The sequence below is a fragment of the Poecilia latipinna genome, unplaced genomic scaffold (genome assembly GCF_001443285.1).
Source record: "Poecilia latipinna isolate Pla-1442-1.1 unplaced genomic scaffold, P_latipinna-1.0 Scaffold531, whole genome shotgun sequence".
NCBI lineage: Eukaryota > Metazoa > Chordata > Actinopteri > Cyprinodontiformes > Poeciliidae > Poecilia > Poecilia latipinna.
Window position 1 is genome coordinate 72,239 of NW_015113147.1, and position 17,484 is coordinate 89,722.

Here is a 17,484-nt window from a genome sequence, read left to right on the forward strand (position 1 = left end):
AGCCTTTCTTATGAATGTGCTTTGACAATTAGCTTTCCTGGAGTGAAAGCTAAGTGTCTCACCTTGAGCCAAATCCCTGCTTTGAATTTATTGCGCTGTCAGAAGAGCGATACCAACTTTTTGATTTGCATTTTGGCAATAAAACGAATAACTGTCAAAGTGCTGTTTTGATGTGGCGGAGACAACAAGGTGACTCACAGGATGTAGCAGATGACGCCGATGCTCCACATGTCAGTGGCCAAACACACAGGTTCGTAGCTGATAACTTCCGGTGCTACAAACTCAGCAGTGCCGTGCATCACCTTCACAGCCGTGTTCCCATCTGTGTAAACGCGCATTGCAAACTGAGAACACGTATCCAACACAAGTAAGATGCATAAATGGGAAAAGAATTTGATTTTTCGTACCAAGTTTGCAAGCTAATCCAAAGTCAACTATCTTTATGCAAGTGCCAGTGGTGTCAACGCAGACGATATTTTCAGGTTTCAGATCCAGGTGGACAATTTTCTGCTGATGCATGAAGGCGATCCCCTCCAGAATCTGCTGTATGCAGCGCACGCTGCCAGGCTCTGTGTACTCAAAGCTGTCATCCACAATGCGATCAAAGAGCTCCCCACCTGCAATACTACAGGAAAAATAAATAAATAAAATACAACTCTGACATCTGGCAGACAACCAAAATTTTGTGTTTTAATGAGAATTTGACATGATGGTACTTACAACTCCATTACCATGACCATCTCTGGTTTATGATCATATGCTCCCAGACACTGAACCAGCTTGGGGTGGTGGAGGTGATTCATCAGCTCGATTTCTTTACGAGCAGCTTCTCTCTCTTTGGCTCGCCGTCCTTTGTAGAACTTTCCCGCGCACACATGGCCCGTCTCCTTGTGGGTGAGCTTGAACACCAAGCCAAACTTTCCCCTGAAGAGGACAGAAGTCGGTTTTGCCTAAAATCTTCAGGCATGAAAGTGACCATACAATAACATCTCAACAGATACAAGCTAGCAAGTTCATTACAGTATAGAAATCATGCAGTTTAGCGTAAATAAAATAAAATGCCTTCCACTAGTGAGACACTTTATGCAAACTGTTTGCATAAAGTGGATGGACAAACTAAAAGATTATCATTCTCTGTCAAATCTTAATTGAATTTCTTTCAGTTCTGTTTGTCAAAGCATGACCTTTAGACACATTTCATCTTTGAAGTGTGCTTAAACCCCTAAAAGTATTTTTACCCATAATTTGCATTTGTGTCATGGTAAGGTTAAAAAGGACTAGATACTTTGGACAACCTTCAGAGAGTCTGAAGATTAAGGTTACTTGAAAGGATTACGAGAAAATTTGGCTTCTTGCGAGTGACGAATGAAGAGACGTGATTGAAACGGTTGAAAAATCAAACACAGACAACACGTGCATTTTAGATGAGTTATTATTTCTTTCTTCAACTGTCAGAGTCAAATTGCATTCGTTTTTTACAGATACACATCAAGGCACTTTACGTTATAAACTCTGAATCGTTGGAGGAACATGTTTCTGCAAGCTCATGTTGTAATCACATCTCCTGGCAGAATTTCCCCTCCAGCCATACTGCTACTCTTAATTTCTTTCTTCCAAAATACTCTAACTGAAGTTCTCGAGAAAGGGGAGTTTTGGCTTAAGCTCCAAGAAAAACAAGTGCTAGAAAATGTGTGGGCTGCAGATACTCACGTTCCCAATTTCTCATGCAAGTTGTAGTGATCTGTAACTTTGTGGGAAGAATCAATAGTGACACAGGAGTATTGAATGGCTTCTTCTTGTGTTTTCTTAGAATCTACAAATGCAAACACAACATATTGATTAAAGACTTCCTATTATAATTACAACTTTCAGATATGGTTCCAGACACAAATAACACCCAACCTGATTCCTCCATCTTCACCACTGCTGAAACTGGGCTGGGATCGCTCTCCCCCACTGCGTTGTAAGCCCTCACTCTGAAACAGTACTCCTGTCCTGGTTGCAGCCCGGATGACACTTGGTATGAGGTGCTGGCACACTTGGCAGTGAGTTTTTTCCACTTCCCAGCCTCAGAAAGTCCCTGGTCTCTCAGTTCCAACACGTAGCCCAGGACAGCACTGCCGCCGTCGTAACAGGGTCCCGACCAGGACAGCACGAGGTTGGATGGAGATAAGAGAGAGGCCACCGGGCCCGAAGCAGGAGGCTCTGGACGGTCTGGAAAGATGATGGAGAAGGGCAAGCTGGTTCAAACTGAGAGGACCATCATATTTCGGAACCTTAAAGCCAATAAGCTGCTGCAGCTGAATACCACACCAGCTGTCACAGTGGTTCTCTAAAACTGGACAATAACAGGTTGAATAAAACAAACCCTGGTCCTATGAGTCTTCATTCAGACATTCATATGAGTCATAGTTTAGTGTAAATAAAGCATAGATCCATCATGCTTTGAAGTAAAGTATTCAGACTGCTGGTGGTATAATGGTGTGGTGGATATTTTCTTGTCCCATTATGAGTCCCTTAGTGCTCACATAGCCAACTGAGCACTGAGAGTTTCGTTAACATAATGATGAGTTCACTGTAGTCAAATCACCTCCACGTCCATCAGATCTCCATCTAGCAGAGCTCCTTTGGCTGATTCACATTCACGTGCACAGTGAACAAATTCACTGAAATTGTGTGATCCTACCAAAATCTTTTTACCACCTCTTTTCATTGCAGATTCTCTTAAAAATCTGAATAGATCCGTCTTTATAACGAAGGAACTGACAACATGCTGCTGGACGTTCTCACAGGACGTCAGCCTCGCATAGTGATATTGCTAGGCAAAGACAACATACACTGTTGTATCTTTACTTCTTGGTAGACATTATTGAGTGTAGTGCATCAGCCTTCTTAACTGTTTATTGATTTATTGGGTTTTAAATGAACAGAATCTTTAACTGTTCGAATGCTTCGCAGCTGTGTGACGTGATCAAAATATTCGAGGAATGTTTGTCATATTCTTGAATCTGTACCATAAAGATTTGAGGCAGTTCCGAAGGTAAAAATGGGTCCAACCTTGTGTTATCAAGGTCCACTTAATAAAATGACCACTGAGTGTGATGTATGTTATTGTCTTACCTATGACAGAAAGGGTAAGCGTGTGTTGGGCTGAGCTTTTGCGGTCTTTCACTACCACAGTGTAGCGTCCTGTGTGCTGCGCCGTAGCCTCTGCTATGACCAGCGTACTGCTCTGTTCTGTATGTTCTGTCCGCAATTCTGGACCGTCAACTATCTGCACACACACACACATACACACACACACAAAAGAAAAACCACAGTGTTAGATAAATACTGTGGAGAACTCAACAGCTGGGCATTTGCTTTGTTTTTACCTGTTCTTTGTTCCTGATCCAGCAGGATACCACAGGGGGGCTTCCGGTAAAAAAACAAGTCAGATTGGCAGTTTGTCCCACCTTCACTTCAAAATGCTGGGGTGGATTTTGAAAGCTCAATACTGGGCCTATAAAGACAAAACAACAGGAGTGTTTTGTCTTTGAGGTCAGAGTTTCATTTTATCATGCTGGAAGGAAACAATAAAACAGGGAATGTAAGTTAGAGATAAAGACTAAAAAAATGTCTTGCAGAGGGTTTTAGGCCTTGTTCTGTCCTGTATGGTGGGGGGAATGTGTTCGGTTTCCTGATACCATTATTATTGTGGTATACAGGAATATCAAGTGTCTTATGTAGAAACAAAGAGCAAAACACTAATGATATACTCACTAACGTAGCTCATGTTAAATGCAGGTAAAACAGCTCACTCTTTGAACACAAGTCCATATATGAGCTTAGGTTATCGTCTTCTCACACTCTATCAGTATGTAAATATTGTGGATGGTAAATTTAAATGACCTTAGAAAGATAAATATGTTTTAAAAGGCTTTAATGGTAACAGTTAACTCACTGTGTCTAATTTCTCTCCACCTTTCATATCTAATTTATTATAATAAAAAAAAAACAAGAAAAAAGAAATATGACACAGTATGTTTACTCTACAACAGATGGCCTGGCATTATCATGTGCGTTTCTCATGCTTTTGTTCAGGCAGCTAACACCCTTAGGCAAAGATTTTCAACATAATAAAGCACAATAACTTAAAAGCAATTCATGTTTGTTGTTGTTTTTTTTTGTGTTTTTTTTGCAGCCCCAATTCAAACAGCGTAAACACCAAACTACTCACAATTACAAGTTACATTTATTCAACAAAAAAAAGCAGTGACTAAAAAAGAAAAAAAGAAAATGAAAAATTATATATTAAACAACACATGGGAATGTTTTGTTTTGATTTATATCTGGGCTACTTGGTTGGCAAAAAAAAAAACAAAAAGAAGAAGAAAAAAAAGTATTTCTCACCTGTTGAGTTGGTTCTCTTCTTTGGGATGACTGCTGTGCAGAGAGATGAAAAGCAGGCAGGTTTAAGCTGCTGAAAACGAAGGTGTGGTTCAACTCTGACTACTATGGCTATCAGCTCACAGACTCAGGAAGTTTCAGTGAACTTGAAGTGCAATGTCCACTTCCCTACATGGTGTTTAACTGGGAATGAAAACCTTCAGTGGGTGTATCAGGGAGCCACATTGTTGAGGAAGGCTTTTACAATTGGTATACACGTTGCCTGACAGCCAATCACGCAAGGACTGGAAGTGAGTTTCCTTTCAGAGACTAAACAGGAACATCCTGAGGTTAAGATATGGTTCTGGGTTTTAAATGCAGGAAAAAAGTAATATATATACATGGCTTCCTTTCAAATAAATAATGGAAATTGCCACAAATTAAGATGCTATTGAAAAGTGTGATGATGCCTTTACCTTTCGGTGAAGAGACTGGGCTCTGCTGAACAAACGTTACAGGCGATGTACAAATAGATCCATTACTCTTGTGCAACTCAGCTTTGGAGGTTTGTGAAGACTGGCCATTTTGTACAGTGCTCTTGAATGCAGAAGTGGGAATCTTTGTGACACCGTACATACTTTCGAAGTCTGTATTGGTTGGAAATTAAGAGGAAAAGAAAAGAGGCAATATCAACAATAAAACTCTGGTAAGCTCTTACAGTGTCTTGCGAAAGTATTCACAATCAGTCACAGGTTTTTGCATCCATTTACAAACATAAACTTCATTGCCTTTTATTAGGTTTTTGTATAGTAGACCAAAACAAAGCAATTCATAAATGTGATGTTTAAGAAAAATGATACATGCTTTATTTATCAACAACAAAAAAGGTGTGCAATTGTATTTTGCACACCGGTGGTATTTTCAAGTTCTGACTCAGATTTTCAGTTGAATATAGGTCTAAAAATTGGATGCATGAATACCAATCCACTGAATATTTTGTGTCATTGCTCTGCTGGAAGATGAACCTCCACCCCAGTTTCTCTTTTATGTCATAGTTCCCAACACGTTTTAATTGGCAACTTGATACAACACACTTTGAAATGTTAATATTTGCTCCATTGATTCTGTTTTAATTAATTGTGGCACTTCTGGCACAAACTTGGTCAATTGATGGTTACGTAGAGTGGTTTCAAGAGGTTTCTGGGATCATTTGACCTTGTCTCAATGCTACTTGGCCAAGTAGCGTTTTTGTTGGAGATTTGTGGATTCCTGCAGAGGGAAGCTTGGTGTATTGTAACAGAATGTACAAAATGAGCAAGTTCTTTATTCAGAAAATATTAGTCATTAACTCTGTTAAAAATTAACTTCCTTGTTCATGAATTACTAACTTCTTTTTAACTACTATGAAAATATGTTGATCTCTCTTACCTTTAACAAACACAGCTGCACTGCAGGATGTTCTCCCTGCGCCATTTTCAACCAAGCATGTGTAAGCCCCAGCATCTTCTGGCAAGCACTCCCTCACCACAAAACTTACATCATGGCCATTCAAGGAGGAGTTTCCAAAACGCACCCTTTCACCTGCCAATTAAAATAAAAACAATTAGAAGCATACTTCTTCGCTAGCAAAGGGATAGCTTGATTTAACTAAAGTGGGTACAGTCAGTGTTACAGACAGAGACAAGGGGTGTTCGAGAATCGGGAAGAAATACTGAAAAGGAGCCAAATCTTGTGTTGAAAACAACTTTTTCCCTAACAACATCCAACTTAAAATTTTCTTAGGAGTTAGCTGAACTACTGCTATGCTAGCGGTTTAGATAGCTGTTCAAATGGCAGTGTGGAGGAAGAGAACTTTTTCATTTTGCTGTCCAGGTTCTGATAGTGGTTGGAAATTTTGAAATTTCTTATTTTGACCTCATTCCAATCTTAAGCTCCCATTTTAGATTAAACCGATTTATAAAAATCATCATATCTGAAAGTTAAACATGTATTGGATAACTTTCAGGTCTTCAGTCAGCTTTAATTCCAATGCAAAACAGCATTCATATTTTATCTACTCCTGTAAGTCAGAGGTTAATTTGTTTGGATTGTAGATTCCAGACTTTTTTTTTTCTGTATTAGATTACCAGTGTGTATTGTGAGACAATAATATCTGTCACTGAGCAAGGATACAACAATGTACCTTATTCTTTGCTTACCGTTGTGCAGCCATGTAACTTTGATGGGCTGACTTCCTGTGAGAACTCCTCTTAGCACTAAGTCACTTCCTTCATCCACACAGCAGTCTTCAAGTGGCTTTATGAATACAGGTGGGTGCAGATTTTTTGATGAATCTACAACAGGAGACAATAATGCAAAAAGGTTTTTGTCCATATTGACATTAGAGCATCACACAGTCCCTGCAGATTGTTGAATAGACGTCCTCTATGTACGTTTCCCATCCCACCAGATCTAAAAGGTTGAAATCTGATGACAATGAAGGCCAGTGGAGTTTAATGAATTCTTTTTTTTTTTTTTTACGTTCAAGAAACCAGTTTGAGTTTAGTTGACCTTCGTAACATGGTGACTTGTCCTCCTTTAGATAGTTGTGCCAGTGCTCAACAGGGGCCAAGAGTGTGAGAAGAAACTATCACCACCACCATGAATTAAGATGTTTACACCAATTTCTGACATCAGAATGTGCTTTTCCAATTTGCAATTATCCAACTGTGTTAATGGTACCCTCGGTTTCCTGGCAGGATGACACCTGGTGTGTTCTGCTGCTGTTGCCCATCTGCTTCAAGTTTCGACATGTTGGACATTCAAATATTATATTCTGCAGACCTAGGTTGTGATGAGTGATTACCTGAGCTGCCACTCTAGCTTCTCAAACCAGTATTCCCTTCCTCCTCTGAACTTTGACGTCAACAAGGCAATTTAATTCACACAACTCCTTCTCACTGGGTCTTTTCTGTGCACAACCCCAAAAGGTGGGGTGCTAAAGCTGCAGACCAACATTTTCTGAAATATGAAAGTTGTTACCCTATAAAACTATTTGTTCACAAGCGATTGAACAGGTAGACCTAATAAAGTAATACAGTGCCTTTAGTCATAGACAACATTTTTTTTTCACCTGATATCATTTGGAGAACATGATCAAAATAGCTCTCTTACCAATAACAACATTTCGAACCACTGCATCAAGTAGACAATTTGCTCTGCGTCTGTTTCTTAACACGTAACACGTTTCACAACAGAAATTAAGATAGTATACGAGGAAGTATGCAAGTTATTTTTCTCTCAGTAACAAAAAATGGTTGCACTTCTTTATCTTTTTATTCCTTCTCATGTTAAAGGAGGTGACCATGGCACAGAAAAGCTAGATATTAACGGCACAATTTAATGAAAGCATGCTTTTTCTGGGGGAGGAGTGTGCACAAATTTTGCAATAATGCTCCGAAGGTAAATACCTTGTTCTCTTTGATAGAACTTGAGTTATTTTGTTAGATTTGGAAGATGGCCATGCGGGGGTTGGCTGCTGCTTTCTCAAGAATTTCCCTTCCTCTTCTGGCATGGCCTTGTTAAAAAAAAAAAAAAAAGTGCTATGTTGGAGATGCAGCCTGACAGAAAGTGTCACTGCTTGCATGATACTTCTACAGGTGCATGTTAAGCAATAAAGTTATGGTTTATCAAAGTAAGAATTTTGCCTGCAACATTCAGTTGCTTAAAGCTTTTAATTTAGTGCAAAACGTTCTGTGTTAGGACATATTTGGAAACTGTCACGAGAAAGGTCAATCTTTATCACTCTTTCTTCAAATCATATTTTTTACTTAAGCTGAGCCTTTAATTCGGGGGACTGCTCTCACAACCATCTTCTATTCTTACTGAAAAACCAGATACCTGTCTATTGGTTTTCTCAGCTGCTGAAACTGCAACATGCCAAACGCAGCAGAAAAGCTTTTTGACTGACAAACGAAAGTGTGCAGTCATGCATCCCACATGATAATTGATGTCCAAACACTTTGTGCAATACTTTGAATAACAAATGCATGCATGATGAGCTAAAAAGGAATGATAAAATGTAGCAGATTTAAATGTTGGAAACTATGCATATTTGTAACAAGAAAAGAGGAAGAAGCACAATTTAAAAAAAAAAGTTTGTTAGCATACAAAATATGACATTTTGGACTAAAAGGAAAGCTAAAGATGTTTGATTAAGTACAATGAAGACATATTGAGATAACCTATTTGGAAAAAACTGTGATGAGTGCAATGTGTACTTTAAAAACAAGCCCTGCTGCAATGTGTTTGAATTCAGTGTGCCAACTTATGAGATGCATTGCCGTGTTCAGACTTGCTGCTTGAACTACTGATATTAGTACCAAGGAAAATGTGACAAATGAAAGTACTGAAATAAAACATTCTCTGGTTTTCTAACCCCATCTTCAGCTCTTACCTGGTTCCGAACATTTTCCAGAAGTCCTGATGTCTGTTGTTCTTGTCCCATTTTTCTGTGCACATGAGGGACGTGATGGCTGGAGCTGAAGCTTGAAGGTTGACACATAACGCTGTTTGCTCCTGTCTCCGTTCATGTCTGTTTTAGAGTGCCCTGCAGGGTCTAGACAGAACAAAAAAATGAAGTTACAAAGTTGTTTCTCGGACTGGTTATCACACTTCCTTTCTGGGTTTGTGGTGTGAGCCTCCACAGCTTGAACTCTCTTCTGTATAAAAAAAAAGAAGAAAAAAAAATCAACAAGTCACTTTTGTTTACACTCCTCCCTGTTGAGCCAGCAACGGCTCTGCTTTCTGCCCTCACACTTTTCTGTAAAACCCTCTTCTTTCACCCTTCCTATAACTGCACTGACTCCACCTACGTGACAAATCTTGTCTTACCGAGACCCTTTCAGGTGTGAAAGGCAGCTGCTAATCTTCGTAGAATCTCTCACTGTAACCACAACCCGCATCTACTACAACCCCCCGTCTTTTTATCATCATGGACAACAGACACGCACTCTGGATAAACAGGGAAAGGCAGAAAAAGAAAAAGAAAGGAAGGGCTTATCTCCACCACCCAGGCAAAGGTCATATTGTGCACCGTTTGTTGAATGCACTGCTGTCCGTTGGTTTCTATTTGACTGGTAACTTATCGATGCTTCAGCTGAACTTTGTAATGCCTGACATCAGCACATTCATCCCAAGTGTGACTACCGTAAAGCTTTGATTGCGAACAGGAGCGTTTTAAATCCCTCCTCTGACAGTATTATCCCTACACACACAAGGTGGCCCTTTCTAAGGCAACCGACCCATCCACTGCTAGGGTAACTCTCCCTCTCTCAAGGGCTCTGTTGTTTTTAGACTGTGTGCTGTAGAGGTAGACGGCACACCAAACACACAATCTGAATCGGTTAGGTTAAAATAAAGAAAAAAGTAATAATCAAACAATCTGCACATAACTGCTCATAAACCTTAAATGCCAGCACTGAAATGAGTTGTGCATTAAGCAAGTGACAACCAGTGAAAGGAGCATAACAACAGTTTCCACCTCGCTCCCATCCCCGCTTTCCAAATTCCACATCACCGGTCACAAAGAATAGCACTGCCAGGGGCTTGTGTTAGTTTCTGTGTGAGTGGAATTCCTAATCTCATAGAGATTGATGTTTAGTGAAAGCAGGTTGGTGTAGCACAAGTTATAGATGCAAGGTAGACAGCACTGTTCGATTAGAGGTAAAAATATCTTCTTGTCAAAAAGAAAGGTTGTTAGCCTCATCAAAACTATACTCATCTTCTTAACAGCACTTAGCTTGTTACAATCTCTATAAAGAAAATGCTGACATTTCTTGCAAAATTTAATGGAAGTAGCACAAAAATAAGGCACCACTGTTGTCCACTACTACACTACATGATGGACACCTCTACTAATACGGCAAGGCACAAAGCTTTTAATCAGCCATGACAGATTCCTGAGAAGAACAGAGAACGTTCAGATGAAGTTGGTTGTTAAAAGAAAGCTGCATGAAACACTGAATAACTGTAAGAGTTTTTGACATGAAGCAAAAAAAAAAAAAGTGTAATGTAATTAAAGCTGATGTTGCACATAAAAGGATTGTGGAACACGAATCTCCTAGGTTTTGGGTTTTGATTATTATACCCGCATGTAGCTTGTCTGCAGGTATCCTTCGAGGAAGTTCCTATTCTTGAAAACATTTCTATCATCTGTTTACTAAAGCTTAAGATTGTAGATGGTGGAAACATCTATTATCTGAGTGGGCGACAGATTCGGAAATCTGAAATCAGAAATAGTCACAATTAGGTGGACAAATAAAATCTCCAGACTGAAGTCTAAAGTTTCAAGCAAAGGTGCTGAAATACAAACAAATCAGAAACCAGTAAAATTAAAGAGAAAAACACACAATAAGGCACAAACACATAAAAACAAAATCAGAAAAAAAGACACAACTAATTTTATACAAAATTAATGTTGAATAGTCTCCTCTTAGAATAAACCTTAGCTAAAATATTTTGTTTACGTTTTTACACAGACTTTATTTTGTTCAACGTAACCTTTTCTAGTTACTATTCCTCCAACTGTTTGGTCTGCATGTATTTTAGAATAAACGTAGTTTCTTGTAAAATAAAAGCAAAGTCAAAAGGCAAACTGACACTACAATTATTCCTCAACCTGAGCCATAACAGATCCAACCCCCCCACCTACACAGAGTTAAAGTTTTACATTCCTTTGCAAAGGTAATTTAAAGGTGAAGGCCTCTCCTGTCCTTCAGGTCAATCAGATTGTTCAGGGAACAGAAGGAGTCATTATTTACATATCTGGCTAACGGATGGGGTTCAGGGCCAAAGACAAAATACCAAACAAACCCTTACTGATTTCCATTATTTGGCAGGAACAGCAAAAGTGACAACTTCTATAGTTAACTGCACCGTGACAAGACACTATTTGGAATGGAAATCAATGCATGTAGAGCTCCACTTATTAGAACTTCATTACACCATTGTAAAAACAAACTAAAATATTATTTTAGGAACACAATTGCATCTCATCAGCTGTACCAAGAAAGGCTGCCATTTTCTATCATGTGGTTTTTTTTTTTAATAGAAGCCCCTAATATATTAACATGAATGCATTTTTTTTTTGTGGCACTACCAACACTTGTTTGTATTCAACTTTTAAGAAGGGCAGGAAAGGTTTTTTTTTTAAATAACTGGAAAAGAGCTGAAGCACGAGAGAAATTATTCACGGGGTCTTTTTAAGCCGTGAAGTCTGAAATGAAAAATGGCATGATCTGCTTCTACCACTTTGTAAAGCTGGTAGAAGCAGCTGCACCACCAACAGGAGGGAGAGAGTTGGCTCCACCTAGAGGTTAATTTTGTACATGGCAGCAGGCCCGTTAGTGGTTATGAACTAAATTGGGTCATTTGCTCCATTACGAGACAAGCAGTGGCTGAAAACTAGTAAATAAAAATCCCTAACTAACTATTTAATTAATTAACTAATTAATTAATTAATTAATCAATTAATTAATTAATCTAACAGCAAAACATTCACAGATGTTTTCTACAATGGTGATTTATTTGATCTTGTAGTAATATTCTTACAAATAATATTTGCTAATAAGAGAGAATTGTTTACAAATGCATTCATTTCTTTGTAACTGCAAGATGAGCTTCTCAGAAGTATATTTTATTCCCTTCCCCAAACACGGGTTGAGTTACACTGAATGCTTGAACAGTTTAAGGCCCAAGATTCCCAACACACTCTCCTTTATGGAGCTCCCCCAGTGTCAGTTTGACTGTTGACCTGCTGCATAAAGGTTCCTGCTTGGTTTTTGCTTCATTGGTTTTACACACTGACTGTGACTGTCTGGTCTCCAGTTCTCAAGGCGTTTCAACCAACAGTTGCACACGTGTAGACATAGGAGACCATGAGGAAACCACAAGATGCAAAAAAAAAAAAAAAGCCCACACAATATTCTGATTGTATACTGGAAACTACTAATGAACATTAGTTAGTCATCCAGAAAAAGATGTAAACTAAAATAAAACCAGAGAAAACTTAAAGCACTGGATCTGGACCACAGAATCTTAACCCTTTTTTTTCTCATTTTGTTTCATTGCAACCACAAAATTCTATATATTTTAATGGGGTTTTGCATGACAGAGCAGCACAATGTATAACTGTAATTATAGAGGAAAAGGATACACACATTTCAACAGTTAATTTAAAATATAAAAGTGTGCCAATCATTTGTATTCCGCCACTTTTACTCCTTTAGCCCATAATTTTACCCATCATTTCCATCCCACAGGAAAAAAGAAATCCATCTTTTGTTTGCTAAATTTTATGTTTATCTTTATTTTAAGACAGAAATAAAGATTAAATGTTAGCTCTTAGAAAATCGCGACAAATTTCCGAGAGTAGACATTTATCTAAAATTATATGTTGTCTTTTTTCAAGTCTTGTGACATTTGCAGCTTTAAACAAATTTCATTTGGCTGGTCAGAGATGGGGAATGGCTCTTTAGGCTGTAAAGATCGCCCACCCCGGAGCTAGACATTTCTGGACCACCTGCGTCTCTTCTAAATCAAAGGGGAGGAGTTGATACCAGATGTTGCTATGCTGACAGATCTGCTGCTTTTTGATAATTGGACTAAATAGTGATCGTCTATTCTTTCAGCCAATGCGCGTTCAAGTCGTCAACGCACAGTATCGAACCCCGGACAAGAAGAAGCCAGGTTCGGGGGGGCTTCGAGAGGTCCCGAGAGTTATTCGGTCGACTTCTGGAGGAAATGGTAAAACTCTTAAAAGTGTTTTTCCCCCATAAAATTTCATTCAGAGCTTTTTCTTTTGGTGTTCGACGGTTATACCGACTAGATAAGTTGACGTATGTCAGTTTAGAAACGTGAGGGTACGTGCTAAGAAAGCTAGCTTAAGCAGCGCCAGGTCCACTTCTAACGGCTTGTTAAATTTGGCAAATTAGCTATCTGGTGTGCTATTCTTCGACTACAGTTAAACTAAAATTGTAAAAAAATGTCTTACCTAGATAATTGTATTTACTGTACAGGGGTTAAATGGCATTAACAATGAAATACTTGGCCTTTTTCTTGCTAGCCCAGTAATGAACTGAAGAATCGGCCAGAGTTTAGAATGGCGTTTGACGGGCATCAGACCACTTTGGGAAATTCACTGTTTCAGCCATGTCAGCGTCAGGTAAGTTGGAATTCTGATTCCTCCCCCCACCCTTCTATATAGTTCCTGCATCTAATATCTTGGACAATGGTGTTTAATTAGTTTAATTTCTTGTTTAAAACTATTTGAAAGCAATGCACATGCATGTTATTGTTATTACAAAGTACTTACGAAAATCCTTGGATGGCATTTTTTTTTCCTGACAATCATAGTTATATAACTAGTAACTGAAAAATTACAAATTTAGGTTTTTGGGTTTCATTTACATATGACAGCCTAAAAATATTGGAACACCTCCAATTAATGTTTTTTTTTTTTTTTTAAGGAAATACACTTCAGTAAATTTCAAGACTATTAAAATGTTAAATTATTTTAAATAATTAAATTCAAAAAGTGAAACATAACATCTGGAGTGACACATTTATAGCGTTTGTGTGTGTTCGTTTTGATGGCTATTGTTTACAGCAAATGAAAAGCCTAAATTATGATTATCAAAAGGCAGAAAAAGTTATTTAATTATTGATTTGGTTCTTATGCAGAACTTACTACATTGTTGTGGCATAGGATAAAAGCAATCGCTCTGTTGCCCTCTATGAAGTGGTAAAGGAAGTACAGGTTGCTTTAAGTGCAACCTTTTCCTCATCTGTATTCCTGGACTTGGTGTCTTATTTTTTCTTGACAATAAGCTATTCAGTTCTCTATTGGGTTGAAGGTAAGCAAAGCTTTACAGTATATTCAATTACAGTTGTCAATGCAGTATATGTATGCAGAACTCAAAATGCCTGAAAACCTTTTTTTTTAATATTGATGTTTTGTATTCTAATTTTCTGAAGATTTGACATTATTTGACATATATTGTTTTGTAAAACAAATATATGTTGCATATGACTGGCCTTTTGAATCTGTAGTCTGAGTTTTTATTTTTATTATGGGTAATAATTCCCTTATCTGTAGGTGAAAGATGTCATATCAGCTTGAGCTTGTTAGAAAAGTAACATCCTCACAGTGCTGGAAAGCTGACATCATCCGATAGGCAAATGAGCTGAATGGGATGATTTTTAAGATCTAAAAAGCTATATTTCTTGCTACGCTTCCGGGTGTCTTCAGATTTGTTGCTGACAAATTTAACACAAAAGAGAAACAGGACATATTTTTAGTTAATTAAACATCTTGTACATTTGAGCAGTAACATATAGAGGATTTTTTTTTTTTTTTTACAAAAATTGAAAAGGAAGCAAGAAATCATGTTGTTTGTATGGCAGCTTTGTATGATCCAGATGAGGATACAGGCTGTTATATGGAGAGTCCAACTGAATAATTTATAGTTTATACCAGGTGTGAAGTGTTCAGAACCTCATTTGTAAGACCAGTTGACATGTGAGGAAGAAAGAAGCACATTGTTGAATCTAATCTTTCTCTCTCTTTTAGACAGGTGTTAATGTAGGTGGTAAAAGTGGTTGCATGTCAGTCCCCTTCATTCCCAACCCAGTTCCATCACGTTGTGAGCTTTCGGATGTTTCCTGGTCTCAGGAGTCTCAAGATGATCAGTATGAACTCAGATATACCCAGACTGCCATTAAGAACAGGTATTGCTGTTATTATAGGACAAAGTGTAGTATTATAGATGTGCAATTTATTTCTCAAAATAGGTAATACTTTTTAATTTTGTTCTACTTAAGAGCTTCTGTTTAAATAAAAAGATGTTTAATGAGCACAGAATACCTAGAACACAGCTTAAAGGTGATTAAAAGAAAACAAAAATTTGCCACCAAAACACTTGGAAATTTTTAGATTAATTTCATATATCCATCCATCCATCCATTTTCCATCCATTTTCTGCCGCTTATCCGGGGTCGGGTCGCGAGGGCAGCAGCTGTCATATATTTAATCAATTTCATATAATAGAATTATAGAAATTATAGAAATAATTTCAGTGTTAAAAAAATGTAAATTTGCTAGAGAAAAATTAAAATTATCCATGGTCAGAAGTTTCCTGAGAATATAAAGTCAGACACGGTATGGTTTTTGTAAATAAGAGTTTTTTGACAGAAATGTACTCCTTCATGGTTAGTTTTTTTTTTTCTTTTATATACAATGACCCTAATGCTTAGTCGTAGAACATCATTTCAATATCAGATTTTGTTTTTCTTTGAAGGAAACAGACTGATACCAACTGTGATGCTGAAGCAGACCTTCAGGGTCTTGTTTCAAATATTTTGGACGAAGCAGATTCACAAGATAACTTCTACAGTGAAAGGTATTTCAGGGTTTTATTGTTACATATTAAGTTCATATGAATTGCTGTACAGATTATGACATCAAATAAAACGGACATATGTTCCATAAACTCTGACAATAAATCCTATTATCTCTTTTTTTAAGCCTACCTACATGCAACCCTATCTGGTCTCCAAAGACACTGAAAGAAGAGTTACTACAGTATTTTCAACCAGAACCTAAAACATTCAACAACCCTTCCTTCATACCAAACCATCTGCCCCATGAGGCCTTCAGTAAAACACAACAGCCGGTAGACAAAGAAGTTAACGAGCTGAGTCAGCTGTCCAGTGGACTAGCTGGGAATCAGCAGTGGTCGTTTAATTCACCAAATGGAGGCAGTTATTCCATTCGTCCTCAGAAGCTGCCCCCAGGACTACCGTTGTCCAACAAAGTAGCCGCTGATCTGTCTCAACAGTATAAACACATCAGCATGCCGCCTTATAACAGCAGAGGGAATGATGCGCCTTCCAAAAACGTCCCAGTGCTGAGCGACATCTTCAGACCTCAGAAAGATGCAAACGCCTCGTGCCTTGACGATTTATGCGAAGACCACTACAATCCAAAGACCATAAATCCGTTCCTAAACGACCGCTGTGTGCCAGAAGACATGAATCAACTGGTCAGCAGCTTTCGGTCATTCATGCCATCAGATCATGGTAGCGGCTGTTGTGGAGACTTTCCAGGCATGCACAAACCAACGGTGGACATGGTCAGAGGAGGAGGACTGGCTCAACAGTGTAGGAAGCCCAACGACCCTACAGCGTCGACACAGAATTTCCCCCCAACGCAGACCCAGAAGGAGCTCTTTGGCCACTTGGAGCAAATGCAGAATGGAAGAATAGGAGATGTGAGGAAACAAAACTTTAAACTTGACGACTTCCAAGATCTTCCAGAGTTCAGCTCCGAGCGCATGGAGTACTTTCAGAAACCAAAGCCGTTCCCAGCGCATCTGACCTTCCCGAACCAGCACAAGATGATAATGCATGTAGACAACCACAATCATCAAAGCATGAACCAGTATTCAAAATATTATACGAGGCAGAGCCAGAAAAAGATCAAGCCGCAAATGGAGAAAGAAAACAAGATGATGCAAATGCCTGGATTTACAGGAGAAGGCTTCTCGAGAAGGCAACAAACCAATGCACACCTGGCAGAGGGAGACAAACAGCGCTTCTCACAAAATCCGTACTTTGATTTCCAGGGAAACATGCAGTCCCAGAGACGTGACGGAGAGAACATCATGATCAGTCCAGGGAACATGCAGCAGTTCACGCCTCTTCCGTATTCTCTGAATGACTTCAGGAGATACTCCAGCATGGCCATGAACTCAAACCTCAGCTCCAGATCCATCTTGCCATGTGAAAACCGTGGGCCTCACATGGACATGAACGGCATGAGGTCCACTAATGATGCAGCATTCAGCTCCTTCATCAGCGACATGAAGAACCACAGAGGGGAGAGCACCTATCATGGCATGGCCTCAGCGCTGACGGCTTCACTTATGATGAATCAAGAAGGACCCGCTTTCCAGATTCACTTCTACCTGGATGAGTGTTACGAGCAGTTTAGGAGTTTGGAGAAGGAGAGAAAAAAGGTATGGTTTTTCATTATATATATATATATATATATATATATATATATATATATATATATAA

At 38.7% G+C, this 17,484-nt stretch overlaps 2 protein-coding genes across 6 annotated transcripts in view; one reads left to right on the forward strand and one right to left on the reverse strand.

The window, feature by feature from the left end:
- Window positions 1-9,981, reverse strand: part of mylk5 (myosin, light chain kinase 5) — a 15,961-nt gene extending 5,980 nt beyond the window's left edge. For 2 of the 4 annotated variants that reach the window (XM_015040847.1, XM_015040851.1), the window contains exons 1-12: window positions 8,804-9,981; window positions 6,567-6,701; window positions 5,797-5,949; window positions 4,845-5,015; window positions 4,393-4,425; window positions 3,375-3,502; window positions 3,121-3,274; window positions 1,903-2,214; window positions 1,711-1,813; window positions 721-924; window positions 408-625; window positions 199-322 (exon numbers count right to left, since the gene is read on the reverse strand). In XM_015040847.1, coding sequence (XP_014896333.1) covers window positions 199-322; window positions 408-625; window positions 721-924; window positions 1,711-1,813; window positions 1,903-2,214; window positions 3,121-3,274; window positions 3,375-3,502; window positions 4,393-4,425; window positions 4,845-5,015; window positions 5,797-5,949; window positions 6,567-6,701; window positions 8,804-8,939 — 1,871 coding nt within the window. In that variant the 5' untranslated portion in view covers window positions 8,940-9,981. The remainder of the gene's footprint in view (window positions 1-198; window positions 323-407; window positions 626-720; window positions 925-1,710; window positions 1,814-1,902; window positions 2,215-3,120; window positions 3,275-3,374; window positions 3,503-4,392; window positions 4,426-4,844; window positions 5,016-5,796; window positions 5,950-6,566; window positions 6,702-8,803) is intronic. The other 2 variants (XM_015040848.1, XM_015040850.1) reach the window with 2 other exon arrangements.
- Window positions 9,982-12,808: 2,827 nt separating this feature from the next.
- Window positions 12,809-17,484, forward strand: part of moto (minamoto) — a 10,041-nt gene continuing 5,365 nt past the window's right edge. The window contains exons 1-5 of one of the 2 annotated variants that reach the window (XM_015040852.1): window positions 12,809-13,152; window positions 13,472-13,570; window positions 14,978-15,135; window positions 15,705-15,806; window positions 15,932-17,423. In XM_015040852.1, coding sequence (XP_014896338.1) covers window positions 13,150-13,152; window positions 13,472-13,570; window positions 14,978-15,135; window positions 15,705-15,806; window positions 15,932-17,423 — 1,854 coding nt within the window. In that variant the 5' untranslated portion in view covers window positions 12,809-13,149. The remainder of the gene's footprint in view (window positions 13,153-13,471; window positions 13,571-14,977; window positions 15,136-15,704; window positions 15,807-15,931; window positions 17,424-17,484) is intronic. The other variant, XM_015040853.1, reaches the window with a different exon arrangement.